This window comes from Centruroides vittatus, unplaced genomic scaffold, assembly GCF_030686945.1.
Source record: "Centruroides vittatus isolate TY-2023 unplaced genomic scaffold, ASM3068694v2 scaffold_386, whole genome shotgun sequence".
In the NCBI taxonomy this organism is placed as follows: Eukaryota; Metazoa; Arthropoda; class Arachnida; order Scorpiones; family Buthidae; genus Centruroides; species Centruroides vittatus.
Window position 1 is genome coordinate 2,608,627 of NW_027122706.1, and position 13,617 is coordinate 2,622,243.

General features: G+C 30.3%; 1 protein-coding gene across 2 annotated transcripts in view; it reads right to left on the reverse strand.

The window, feature by feature from the left end:
- Nucleotides 1-13,617, reverse strand: part of pds5 (cohesin associated factor B pds5) — a 128,048-nt gene that overhangs the window by 98,199 nt on the left and 16,232 nt on the right. For both annotated transcript variants that reach the window (XM_067286657.1, XM_067286658.1), the window contains exon 3: nt 1,567-1,764. In XM_067286657.1, the coding sequence (XP_067142758.1) occupies nt 1,567-1,764 (198 nt within the window). The remainder of the gene's footprint in view (nt 1-1,566; nt 1,765-13,617) is intronic.

A 13,617-nucleotide genomic window follows, 5' to 3' on the forward strand; every position in this document is an offset into this window, starting at 1 on the left:
AAATATATCTAGTCTAAACTATTGTTCGAACCCATCTCAACAATATTTCCCCCTCCTAATATAATGAATTAGTCTAAACTTTTGTTCAAACTCATCTCGGGCACTTCTCCCACCCTTGAAATTAGGTGAGGGTGTTAATGAATTAGTCTAGCAACAAAGGAAATTCATTTCAGTTTGTTCAAAATTGTCCAAAAAAACAAAAGAAATACAAAGTGCTGTCGTTAGAAAATCGTGTTAAAGTTATCAGAGAAAGTGAAAATGGTTTATCACAATGGCAATTTCATTGCAAAGTTTAACTGAAAAAACGAAATTTATTTTACCATAGACCTATAGTATTTTCCTTAGGGGTTTAAAATATTGTACACGATACAATTAACTGGCTGATCTCATCATTTGATGAAATTTATTTTTTTTTATTTTTTTGACACTCATATGCAGTACATGTGCAATAAATAGTTTCTGTATCAACCTACCTTATTTCCACAATATTTTTAGAAAAATAATATCCAAGTAATTTTCACACGCAAAATATTCAAAAAACAATAAACGCATTAATGCAAAAATCAGTTTTACAGGCAACCTTCCTTTTTCGATTCCGTCATTGTCATTGGACAATCATGGAATATACTGAAATCGTATTATGAGAAAAAATAATAAAATTGTCTTATTATTAATTAATAATTTTTCTTATTGTACTTTAAAAAATATTAAATATTTAAAAAATACAGTATTTTTAAAGTTAAAATAAGATTAACGAAAACCAAAACCAAAGTGATGGAGAGATACAACATGCTTGTAGATCAATGACTTAATACACGTAACTGAGGAGTGAAAGAAAAAAACAAAGTTGAATTAATTACATTGAAAAAAAGAAAGTGTGCATTATAATCAAGAAAATGCAAGCACTGTATTAATCTTTAAAATATTGGTATTAAATCTGTCTCATAAAATCACGACGACTCCTGTAAATCGAATTATCAATAAGAATAAAATAAAATATCAATATAGCTCTATTATTGAGAAAATTTGCTTATTTTTGCTCACCTCGAGCTTTGCTTAGTAGAAATGGCTAAAAAGTGTACAAAATATGTACAGAAATACAGTATTACAGCACCCCCTGTACTGGTCGACCACATGTCTAAAAGACCACTTTCTGAAGGAACCGTGGGTGGTCGCCATAGACAAGTTTTACTGTATATATATATATATATATAGGCTTTCATTTATATTTTTGTTTATACAATTTCTTATTTTTTCATATTTTTTCATTCAATTTAAAATTTACATGTTTGATTTTATTTAAAATGTTCTTTTCATTCTTTTTATTAAAGGTTTTGTTGTTCTGACTAAAAAAGACCTATCTTAGTAGTTCAAAAATGTTTTTGGATTATTAAGACTATATTGTTGGAGTTATATAAGGTGTGCTTATTTCATTTTAAACTTTTTAAACTTGTAACTTAACCAATATCTTTATTAAAATAATGCTTAATTATTATTTTATTGTATTTTTTATTGTTAATTTTATAATGCTAAATTCAATAAAATACATTTTATATTTTTATATACCTTCAAATGGTCTGGATCTTTATAAGGTGCATCAGGAGCAAACACTCTAAATACATCTGCGACACAGCAAGCAATGAGTAGTCGAACGTCTCTACTGGGATGTTCAATAAAGTGAGATGATGCTAAATGAAGAGCAAGTGGAATATAATTGGTATTATCAGCTTCTTGACTCATATTTTGAAATGCCTGAGCACATTCCTGAAATAATTTTTAAAATTTATTAGTAAATTAAATCTGTAACTAAAAAAACATTTAATATATTTGATTAAAATTATTTAAACTGAATTATTACATAACAAAGAAATATTAAAATTTAACATTAAATGTCATTAAATCATACTTATAATGTCACAATTTTAGAACAGCTTCAGGTTTTAAAAAATTTATTGATAAACATCTAAAAGCCAAAGTGAAGCTGTAATCTAAAAATTAAACAAATTGTCGGGGTTGGTTAAATTATTTTTTTGTTAATTATAGACATTGATATTTAAATAAATTTATTTCTTGAGTTAGACAGAATTACCAACTTGCAACTTTAATAATTAAATAATTTTGGAATAATTTAATTAATAACTCAAAAACATGCATTTTAAGATTCAAATGAATAAATTGTTAAAATTAAAGATGTCATTCAATTACATTTATCTTCAAAATTTTATTTATATATTTTATTATTATAAATGGGACAAAAATAAATTTTCAATATATCAATTTTTACTTAATTTTTATGCATTAAGTTACACATATTTATCATATATTTAATTGTAATCATAGAATTAATGTGTTTAATTTTAATTTCTAAAATAATTTATTACAAACAATAATAAAATTGCTTAATTAAAATAAAATATCATTAATAGCCTTTTTAATAGTGATTAATTATTGTTATCATCAAGTTCACATGTAGGTGATAGTCATACCAGTATAAATAGTAAATATTCAGTAGATATAAACACGTCGAATAACCTTATATAAATCAGCACATATCTTAAAAACTCCAAAAAACACTTTAATTAAACTCTAGCTAACATTTCTGGCACTTTTTAAAGGATATCATCAGGTTATTATTTATGGAACAATCTTTCAAATATAATTAGAACATCAAATACAATGCAACACTTTACTTTACTTTAAGAGTACAAGATATGTCTGTCATTTAGCAGCAGACTTAGCCCTATAAGAAATGGAAGGCAGAGAAAAGTATGAGAGACCAAATCTGAAATAAAGGGAGATAGGAAAGCATGAAAGAAGACATGACAGCCCATGGCAATTGCTTCAGTAATTGTTAGAGTACAAGATACTATACAAAGTTACAAAACAAAGTTACTGTATAAATCAAACATAAATATACAAACAGAGTGCCTTTCTGGCAATGATGAACACATTAATTTTCATAGATGAGTACGTTGGAGACCGAATGAATAAAATGGAAAAAATTAAAACAACTTATAAAAGCAGGATGACAAATGGCCAGTGAGCCACCAAAAACCATCATGCTGATGCAGTCAATGAGTTGATGTTGATGCAGCTGTTGTAGTTGTTGTCATTATTGATGTCACTAATGCTGTTGCTGTTGTTGCTGACGTTGTTGCTGCCAATATTGCTGATGTTGTTGTTGTTGTTGTTGTTGTTGTTGCAGCTTGGTGCAGTCAATTAGCTGCAGCTGAAAACAGGTCCACAGTTCTTGGTGAAAGTCTCGAAGGCGTGGTAAGTTTCTTTAGAAGAACAGAAAAATCTATGCTGGGTAACCAGTTTTGGCCATTTTGAATGGTGAGACAGTATAGCAGATGGCAGGCGGCGTCGTGCTTTGGGCAGTCCAAGAGAGCATGATATATATCGCCCACAGACTGGCAGTCGCAGTCGCAAGTAGTGTTGTCCCTTACTTTGAATCTGCTGAGGTAACTCAGTAGATTGACGTGGCCAGTGAAGCATTGCGTCATAATATAGTTAACATTTATATAAATTAGGTGTTGTCTTTTTTTAATGGAAGGGAAGAAGTTATAAGTGACTCTGCCAGTATTGGAGGTTTCCTAATCTCTTTGCCAGATGTTCAGGATTTTGTTACTAATGTATCTATTGATATCTGTGACAGGGATCTTATCATAGGCATAGTGTAACTCCAGGGAGGCAGCTCTTTTGGCTAGCCTGTCTGTTTCCTCATTACCCTCAACTCTGGAGTGACCTGGAGTCCAATTAAAGACAAGGGATCTTCAGTTGTTTAGGTTATTGGCTAGTTGTCTGGCTTTTATTCCTATTTCAGTACTTTTACCGCTATTATTAAGTATGTTCAGCACATATCTGCTGTCGGTATTAAAGTTAATACTGCCCCTATACTTCTTTTGATTAGTTGTTAAGACTCTGAGCATAGCCCAGAGCTCTGCCTGGTTATCTGAACAGTGAGGGTGCAGTTTAGTTTGTTGCTTTAAACTTTAGCAGCGAAGATGCTCGATCTGGTTATTATTACCATTATATATTACAAAAGTGGTTCCTGTCCTTTTCTCACTCTTTGAGCCATCCGTGTAAATGTTCCAGTCCCCTCTGCTACTAAAATTGTTGCCGTGAATATTTATCTGAAGCTTCCCAATTTCAGCTAAATGCTGGGTGATACCCACTCCAGTAATGTCCAGTAATTTATCGATGCCGTGATCTTTTATCGCCTGGACTAAGTCCTGGCTGTCAGGTGGGTAATGCAACACTGAATCACTTTCAAAGTTGTAGTTTGAAATTGATTCAATGTGTGCATAGTATTTGATAGTTGAATGGTAAAGGCCGGAAACATTAACTAGAGTTTAATTAAAGTGTTTGTTGACATTTTTAAGGTGTTTGCTGATTTATATAAGGTTATTGGAAATGTGTTTATGTCAATAGTTAATCAATTTCTTCAGTAAAATAAAATATTCAGTAAATATTTATATTTGGTAGCAGCTACTTGGAGAACATTCATATAAATCAAAAAGCACAAAAGTGTTATGCAGTATCATAGACATTCTATATATTTTCCTGTCTGATATCATTCTCTATGAATGATGTATACAGTAGTTCCTTTCATTTTCTGTATAATCTCTTTCTAAATTATAATAAAAATTTTTAAATGAAGTATGCTTTAGTAGTTTCTTTTTAACTATTTCATCACATGATCAAATTGATGCAAATAATTAATAATACTCTCCTTTTTAGGCTCAGAAGCTCAAAACTATTTCTCATAACTAAATTTACATTGCCGTTATTGGCATTTTTCGTGAAATATATTGAACACATTATTTCTACACTATCTGAGTTACATAATTATAATAAATTTAAAAGCAATCATACTTTGCTACTGATGTCATGACATACACTAAGTGTCAAGCTCTTGATAACAATCTTCTTGATGAATTTCTTGATAAACTAACAATTGTTTATTAAGAAATTTTATAGAAGGTAAAGAAAGAAATTTTTACTAAGATAAAGTAATTTAAAAAATTATATTTGACTCCATTTTTCTAGCAACAACTCTACACTGGTTATGTCCGTGGCAATCCCACTGGCCATAATGACTGAACTGAATCACTTCAAGTTAGAAGAATTAAAAAACATCTGTTAAAGACAGATTTGAAATACTTTTGAAATAGTTTAAAAGAAAACAGCTAGTGTAATTTTAACAGTAATTAAATAAATGGAGTAAAGTAGAAGTAAAGTATGAAAATAAAGAGTAATAGTAATAATAAAATAAAAATAATAAAATGAAATAAAATAATCAAATAGAAATTCCATTCAAATTCCTTCAGAACATTCCATGAAAATATACAGATGTTCTCATTCAAAATTATGATTCAAACTTTTTTGGATCTGAAGATGTCCCAAAAAATATTTTACTAAATAAAACCTTTGACTCTTATAATCTTACGAGAGGATTGTATGACATTACAGTCATTGATTTTGATCAAACTTGGTGAGAATATAGTGCATCCCCAACAACTGACATCTGCCAAGCAGTAACACACAACACTCAAAATTAAAAGAGAAAATTGAAGTTGAAAACTACACAATCACTTAAAAGGCTTTAGAATATCTATTCTTTATAGAGTAGCTAGTGCTCAGTTTCATCATCAGGAGGTTGATGTTTCAAATCTCATTGGTATTATTGATAATGTAGTTTTGGTTTTTTTTTATAAAACTATAATTTTCAGTTTATTCTTGGTATTTTTAAATTTATATTTATTTAAAAATTATTTTTGAATATTCATGTGAATACAGGATTCATATGTTATATTTATTGTATTTATAATTTATTTGGGAAAACAATAAGATATAAATATAATTAACATTATTCAAGACCAATTTTGTTAATAGAAAAGACATTTTTATCAACATTATTCAAGCTATTTGTTCTTTGGGAGCACAATTTTGTGGATAATAATTGTTGTAAAAGCATGTGAAACAAACATTTCTGCAGTGTGTGCATTAAATAAATGCAGAATTCTTACAATAAGAAGATTTACATATGCCACTAGAAAAATGAACTTTATTAACATTTAAAAATACTTTCTGTCATCAACTAATTTGAAGGAGAATCACACATACCATATCACATTTGAAGATATCAGAGCACTTAATGTTTTCTCCTACCCCTTTACAACTTCCAAAATTGACAAGAACCCTTGCAATTAGATCTTGATTTTGAAGGATGTTTTCACAATATGTAAATTCCTTTAAGTATAATTTTGCAATATTGTCGTGCAATGATTCTTCTGCAGAACAAATTTCTATGCTATTAATGTTGACAAAAGATATTGAAGCGATATTTTCATTCTTTGGCAAATAAAGACACAATTATAGACATAGTGGGTGATTGGTTAATGAACATAATCTGTTCCAAGACTTTGTTCACTATCTGAATCATTCATTAACTGATTTTAGATTTTTACGGGAATTTGATTAATTCGTTCTGGAAACCCCAAAAAACAATAAAAAATTATATACTTTCTTACTATGTTTATTTACATGTAATAAGAAACTAAAAGCAATCTCTCATAGAGCAATCTCTAAAAGCAATCTCTCTGCTCTAATAGCAATCTCTCATTTTTCATAGATGGCACATCTTTGTTTCTCAGATGTGATTTTCGTTACTCCTTTAGCTGCTCAAGTCTTCTTGATTATATCTTTCTTAGCTAAGATTGTGCCTACTGTAGACCTGTGCAAGCCATACTGCCTAGTACCATGAGACATCTGCCCACTCTCTACCTTGGCTATTATCTCTTGCTTGGTTTCTAAACTGAGCATGGTTCTTGACATTCAACTCTTTTTAGGCTTCATAATAATATCAATGTCTTTTTGAAATAAAAAGTTCAGAAAACACTCACAAAAATTCAGTGAACAAAAATCAAATAGCGCGGAAAGAATTATGTAAATGTGAGGCCCAAATGAAATTCAAAATTTTGGTGTTAAACCGTTAATGAATATCTGATAGGACAGTTAAACTCTCACCTTTAAAAAATAGAAACTGACACAAAACTTAATGAGTGCTCAACAGTCTCACAAAGACTATAAAAATTTGTCAGAAAAGTAAACAAAAAGCTGGAATTACAGCAAAGAGTTTCAAAATTTGGAGGAATAATATCTGATTGGTAATGGGTTGAGCGTCTCCCGTGCTCCAAAAGGTTTCAAATTGTTACCTGGAGACAAGGGAAAACCAATTGGTATTCGTTATTTTATGTCACTTCTTTTTTGTGTTTATTCTGTGAAGTGTTTGTTATCTGAACATGTGTTTGTTGTCCACACAAAAATCTTTCGTGAAAGTGTTCATTATCCGATTTGTTCACTGTCCAAACTGTTCGTTAACCGATCATCCACTGTATTTCAGTTAAACATTGACTTTGTTGCCAGAGTAAGTACATACTGTACATGAATATACAGAAAATGTTTTGTTTTTAAATAAACATTGTTAGGTAGCATTTTTAATTGCATTTGATGTTGACTTGCTACTTGAAACAGGTTAATTTTATTGTTTTATTACCCTATTTATTGTACAGTACATTTGTAGTTTTATAAAAATAAATCAGTTTTTCTCTCTGACAATATAATAAATTTAAAAATATTAAGAATAAAGTGAACATTATAGTTTTATATAAAAGAAAAAAATTATATTAATACCAATGAGGTTCAAAACATCAACCTCACAATTATGAAACTTGCATACCCTCCCTGAGCCACCAACCACTCTGTAAATAACAGATATTTTAAAGGTTTTAAGTGATTGTGCAATTTTCAACTTTAATTTTCTCTTTTCATTTTGAGTTTTGCACCTTACTGCTTAGCACATGTCAGTTGTTGGGGATGCATTGTATCCTCACCAAATTTGATCAAAATCAGTGACCCCAACATCATGCCATCCCCTCATTACTGTTTGAGCTCCTCCTGGTATTACATGGAGTACATATACTCTGAAACTTAGTGTTACTGGCATTCAGTAATATATACACCACTCCACACCAAGATATATGTAACAATAGACACTGAACCAGTTTCTGATGCATATAATACAAAAAACGAACACTGCACAAATGTTTCCTAAAAATATTTGTGCAGTATTCATATTTTGTATTATACACACTGGAAATTGGTTCAGTGTCTGTTGTTATGCAGTAATATGTTAAAAATTTCAATGAAATAGAAATTTTAAGTGACAATAAATTAACCTTGAACCCTAAATGGTCAAATAAATGAAATGAAATATGTAACAATAAATTATATTATAATATAATATCAAGAAACTATTAACATTAACTTTGAAATGTATTGATTTAAATAATTTGCCAAAAAAATTGAGTTAATATTAAGAAAATAAATTCAGATATATAATGAAAAGTGTAAACAAATATCGGGTGTACTATAGATTACTATCTATGAAATTTCGGGACTTTGAGTATATATTTGAACTGACGGGACCGAGACGAGTTCAACGATACCCTACTTTTGGACCGGAGACAAAAAATAAAAAAGTTATCATACTTTTTCACTTACCATACTTTTTTAATGCTCTCATGAAGACGGCACCATAGTTGCTAGTACTGCCATCTTGCGATAAAGTCTGCAAACCATGACGTCGGACTACGGTCATCTTCAGTAGGGTTAAACACACGGTACGAGAGCGGAGAGAGCGACGTGACTTCCGATCATCGCGCGATTGCCATTTCGGTTAATGTTACTTATGGCAGCGAACATGGTGGCCCGACTGACTTCTCGTATGGGCACCACCACACGCCTCCATGTGCTAAACTAGTGATCGATTCACGGTAGTTCTTGAACAAAGTAAAAAAAGGGAGGAAACGTCTACTAAAGGCAATTTTAACGGCACGCAACGGGACTCCCGATTGCGATAGCGAGGCCGACTTAGTGGAGAGCGACGCAACTCCCTATCATTGTGCGATCGCCGAAAAAAGTATGATAACTTTTTTATTTTTCGTCTCCGGTCCAAAAGTAGGGTGTCATTGAACTCGTCTCGGTCCCCTCAGTTCAGATATATACTCAAAGTCCCGAAATTCCATAGATAGTAATCTATAGTATCCCCCAAATATCATTACAAAATAATAAATACATTACAAAAAAATGAGAAGTAAAAGAATTACTAGAAATAAATATTATAATTTTTACACTTATTATTTTAATTTGAAATCAAATTGACATAAAAAATTTTCTAATCATAATGTTTTCTTTCTTTTATTTTGTAATATTGAAAATATGACATAGAAGCATATATCCAAAAGTAGTACAAAAAAATAAAAAAGTACAGATGTTGGTTTAAACATTGGATTAGTATAGCATGATTGTGATATATTTCTGAATAACTATAAAAAGAAATACTCAGACACTCAAGAAGCCTTTGTAAGTAGCAAAAACATTTTAATTATGAATGTTTTCAGTCATATTAAAGATCGTCTTCAAGTAAAATATAAAATCAAATAAAGTAAAAATTGGAATGTAACAGAAAAAAACTTTAAATCATGGAACTCCAGTTAATTTAAATTAAAAAACAGAAATAGACATCTTATGTGTTATGTGGAGGCTCTATACTTTAACAAATATGTGCAACAGGGCTGTTCCATCAATTATAAGAATCTTAATGCCTTTTGATGGCCTGTAGAGCTTGCTATGAGTTGGATATAGAATAACCAGGATAGACTTCTCTCTCCGTCTATGGAATACTCACCTTTATATTCCTTGTTTATTTATTATCTTGGTTATTTATTTTTCATCCTTTATCTATGTATTTATTTTTATTCTTTTGTTTTAATTTTTTAATTTAAACTAACTGGCATTCTATGTTCCAAGTTTTTTCTGTTATATTCGATTTTTTGCTTTGTTCGATTTTGTATTTTACCCGAAGATAGTCTTTAAATATGACCAAAAATGTTGGCAATTAAATTGTTTTTGCTACTTACAAAGGTTTCTCAAGTGTCTGAATATCCACAGTTGCAGTTTCTATTTCTTATGAAAAGAAATACTCTATACTACCTTTTAGAAATAAAGTTTTCCTACAAATAACTTAATGACTAAATTCAAATATTAATTTTAAAAAATGCTCTTAAATTTACTAATGTAAATGATAAAACTTCAAACTAAAAACAAACAAGAAATTATAGTCAAGTTCAGTTAGAAATTTTGTTGAAATTCTAATTACTACTAATTCACATTCAACCTTTTAAAAACCAGTAATAAAAATTTGAAAACAAACGTTTTCGACTGTTAACTCGGTCTTCATCAGGTTCTAACTATTGAGATTCAAAACTGTTCCAGAACGTATTCAACTTTTTTTCGAATAGAACCGTTGCGCATTCGTGTTACGTGTTGGCATGCGTAATACGTGTGGCGCAAAACACAACGAAATTACAATCCATATACAAACAAATTAAATGGAGCTATGGGGAACATCCCCTTCGTAACAAAACTTCCAAGCTTGAGAAATGTTACACGCATCTTTAGAATTGATGCAGGTTGTGTGCAGTCCAGCCTTGTATATTTCCAGACTTTCCAGGGATCGCAGATGGTCCAATCGGTGGGATATTTTAATCAATTCCGCGTTTTGCAGATCAGCACTTATGCCCGGGGTCGAGGCATAAGCAGAGAGAGTAGTGGTGCCTCTGTTGCGGTCGATATCATATTTATGCTCGCGTAGACGCTTGTCGAGCGACCGTTTCGTTGAACCGATGTATACAAGCTCTCTTTGGAATCTGCTATCCCATAATGGAACAGAGTATACCCCCGGTGCCATTCTTTTATCTACGATGTCCTTGGAATTGCGCATGAGGTCATATATAGTGTTACGTCTCTTGTAAGCGATCTTTTTGTTGGTGTATGCGGCAATTTCCCTGTAAATGGAGTCTAGGTGTTTATTATATTCAACTACTACAAGTGCTTGAGTGGTATTGGAGTCGTTAGTGCGTGTGTTGGTGTTGTCAGTACGATGCAAATGTGCAGACGCAAGGTTATGAACTAATGTACGGCTATAGCCGTGTCTTGTGGCTATGATCTGGATGCGCTCTAATTCAGATATGGTGTCCTCGATTCTGGAGTGGTGCGTGAAGGCTCTTTTCGTAAGGGCACGGAAGGCAGCTACCTTGTAAGAGAAGGGGTCCTCCGAAACGGCAGGGATGAATAATGGAGTGTAGCATGGTTTGTAATGGACTTTAGTGGATATTGTGTTGCCATCTATTTGCATATGGATGTCTAAGAAGTTTGCATTTGTGTTGCTTATTTGGTCAAGCTTGATGTGGAGTCCATATGGGTTGTTGTTCATTGCATCGATGAATCTATTTATAAAGAATCATACCCCTCTTTAATTCAGATATACATATTTATAGGAGGTACGTCGATGATATCTTTATCTTATGGAAAACTAAGCCCAATATAAATAGATTCATCGAACCTGATGAAGACCGAGTTAACGGTCGAAAACGTTTGTTTTCAAATTTTTATTACTGGTTTTTAAAAGGTTGAATGTGAATTATTTGCTCACACCAGTACAGAAGTCAAACCTCTAATTACTACTTTATCAATATATGATTTTGTAATATACCATATTTTACAGACTATAAGACGCTACAGACTATAAGACGCAACTTAATTTTTAAGCAATTTTTTTTTTTTTAAATACCTATAAGACGCTACGGAGTATAAGACGCACCTGAATTTTGGAGGCAATTTTTCGAAGAAAAAAGTGCGTCTTATAGTCCGTAAAATACGGTATTTGTCATTCGATAAGCTATTTATTTGCTTAAAAATAAAATAAAATAATAATACATTTTTGTATTAAAAAAATATATTTTTAAAAAATATCTTGTATTTTTGGTTACTAATATTAGATTTAATTGAAGTTAATACAGTAGGTGGTAAAATTAAAAGTAAGTTTTCATTCTTCATGCAGCATTTGAATTATTTTGGGATAAAGTCTTTCAATTGACACAAAACTACAAAGCAAAGTTTTGGAAACCTAAAAATAAAATTTTGGCACTTCAATAGAGAAAATGTTTTGCATCATCAGCTATCTTTGGAAAGATGTCATTTCTATTTTGTCCATTTCTTCCCTTTAAACAAACACTTTTGATATCTTTGGTTTTCCAAACTTTCTACACTGACTTCAGTTTTAATTATTCTATCATTTCAAAAGAAATCAGATATGTTTTATTAAATCTAAGTCCAGTTCTTCCAAGGCAGTTCATCAGTTATATTAATAACTGCATAAAAATTAATCTTAATTATTAAACTATCTTCTTTATTGTGTATTTAATGGGACTATAAATTCTACACTACCATTTTATTGATCAAAGATTAGAATGATCATGATATAAAAACCATCACAATATTAAAAATTATAAATCTTTACTTTCATATTTCTACAAAATTCTAAGCAATTGTATCATTCTTATATTATTCATAATCCAAAATAATATAGTAAATCTTATTCAATGCGTTTTTCAAAAAATAAAATATAATAAAAATCACAATACAGAATAATTTTGTATTTTATTTTATCTGATTTCACAAATTTATACATGTAAATACACAACATATATAGATATTATCTGTCTTTATGAATCATATTATAGACATTTTATTCCATTCATTTTCTATTACTAACTTTGAAAATCATTTGTTTTATCTCTGAATAAATTACAATATACTCCTGATTATCCAAGCTAATGATGGGGAGAATGCATGGAAAATTGAAAAAAACAGATAATCAAACACACATTTCTTAGACAGAAACAAAATCTGGACACTGTCCTCAGAAACTTCTAGAAACTTCAGCTCACATTTTTCCATCTAGATGGTATCATTTTGTTTAGACGAATTGTTTAAACAAAATTCTTTTTAAATAAAAAAAAATTGCTTAAAAATAAAATAATTGCCAAAAAATTTGGTCAACATCACTGCTTGGCCAATTTTTCATTAAAATAAGGAAAAAGCTGCTGCATGAATAATCTGCAAACAAGATATTCTGTGCATGATTAATTGAGAGTACATTAATATTTTCTAAAATGACAACTGGACAAATAAAAACTCAAAACAAAAACTTAAAGGTTTCTGTTTGGATTAAAATTAATAAAACTTCTGATTTTCAATTAAGATTTATAGAATGATCATAATTAAAAAAACAGGTGTTCAGAGCTCTCTACAGAAAAAAACTATTGGGCAAATCTCAACCAAATTTGGTATACATACTGTTCTGAATTTTGATTTTTGAGAAAAATTTTATTTCAAAATTTGACTGCTACAGTGAAATTTTGACTGTTGGGACATCTCTTTAATGTGTGTGCATATTATGTATATTTTATAATGAATTCTGGGTATAAAAGTGATGTGCAATGCCTTTTATACCCAAAATTTGTTAGAAAACATAAGTAATATGCACATTATGAGGACAGCAATGCCAAATTTCACCCTAGCAGCTGAATTTTGAAGTAAAATTTTTTCCCAAAAATAAAAATATTACATAATCAAGACAATATGTACACCAAACTCAGTTGAAAAATCTCAATACTTTTTTCCCACAGAGAGCTCTAACACATACTC